The sequence below is a fragment of the Bison bison genome, unplaced genomic scaffold (assembly GCF_000754665.1).
Source record: "Bison bison bison isolate TAMUID 2011002044 unplaced genomic scaffold, Bison_UMD1.0 scf7180017864366, whole genome shotgun sequence".
In the NCBI taxonomy this organism is placed as follows: domain Eukaryota; kingdom Metazoa; phylum Chordata; class Mammalia; order Artiodactyla; family Bovidae; genus Bison; species Bison bison.
In genome coordinates, this window is record NW_011494938.1 from 127,763 (window position 1) to 128,963 (window position 1,201).

At 61.2% G+C, this 1,201-nt stretch overlaps 1 protein-coding gene across 1 annotated transcript in view; it reads right to left on the reverse strand.

The window, feature by feature from the left end:
- LOC104999959 (melanoma-associated antigen 10-like) overlaps window positions 1-1,201 on the reverse strand; it is a 13,112-nt gene that overhangs the window by 7,563 nt on the left and 4,348 nt on the right. Inside the window, exon 2 of the mRNA XM_010855596.1 lies at window positions 6-56. Coding sequence (XP_010853898.1) covers window positions 6-56 — 51 coding nt within the window. The remainder of the gene's footprint in view (window positions 1-5; window positions 57-1,201) is intronic.

Consider the following 1,201-nt stretch of genomic DNA (forward strand, 5'->3'; position numbering starts at 1 on the left):
CTCACCGTAGTCCACGAAGGTGCTAGGTTTCCGCCTCTGCCCACCGGAGGCCGCAACTGTAACCACAGGTCACCCCTACTCTCTAAGACCCGGATGAGGAAGTCAGCACAGGCTGCCACGGGCTCATCTCATCCCGTGGCTCACCACAGCAGAGGGCAGGGGCGGGTTTCTCTGAGACCCGGATGAAGAAGTCAGCATAGGCTGCAAAGGGCTCATGGCACCCCAGGCAGCTTACCAGAGCTGAGGGCAGGGGTGGGTTTCTCTGGGACACCTCACCCTCCATCCCTGTTCTGGAGCTCAGGATCCCCTCAGTCCTCCCTCAGGGGCCTCACCTTGACTCCTGTTAGGATTCTCCACTCTCTAACCGGGGACCTGCTACTTAGGCTAGATTCCCAGTCTCGCCAGGACCCGTTGGCTGGAAAAGCTGCCTGTACACTTCCCACCGCAGGGCCTCTTAGAGCCTTCTCTGTTCTCACAGGGTCCCGTCAGCCCTCCCTCAGGATCCTCCCTGTAGTCCACGAAGGTGCTAGGTTTCCGCCTCTGCCCACCGGAGGCTGCGACTGTTACCACAGGTCACCCCTGCTCTCTAAGACCCAGATGAGGAAGTCAGCACAGGCTGCCACGGGCTCATCTCATCCCGTGTTTCACCACCGTAGAGGGCAGGGGCGGGTTTCTCTGCGACCCGGATGAAGAAGTCAGCATAGGCTGCCACGGGCTCATGACGCCCCGCGCAGCTTACCAGAGCTGAGGGCAGGGGTGGGTTTCTCTGGGACACCTCACCCTCCATCCGTGTTCTGGGGCCCAGGATCCCCTCAGTCCTCCCTCAGGGGCCTCACCTTGACTCCTTTTAGGATTTCCACTCTCCAACCGGGGACCTGCTACTTAGGCTAGATTCCCAGTGTCTCCGGGACCGGGTGGCAGGAAATGCTGCCTGTACACTTCCCACGCCAGGGCCTCTCAGAGCCTTCTCTGTGCTCACAGGGTCCCATCAGCCCTCCCTCAGGGTCCCATCGTCCCTCCCTCAGGATCCTCACCTTAGTTCACCAAGGAGCTAGGATTCCACCTCTGCCCACCCCAGGACGTGACTGTTACCACAGGTCACCCCTGCTCTCTAAGACCCGGATGAGGAAGTCAGCACAGGCTGCCACGGGCTCATCTCGCCCCGTGGCTCACCACAGCAGAGGGCAGGGGCGGGGTTCTC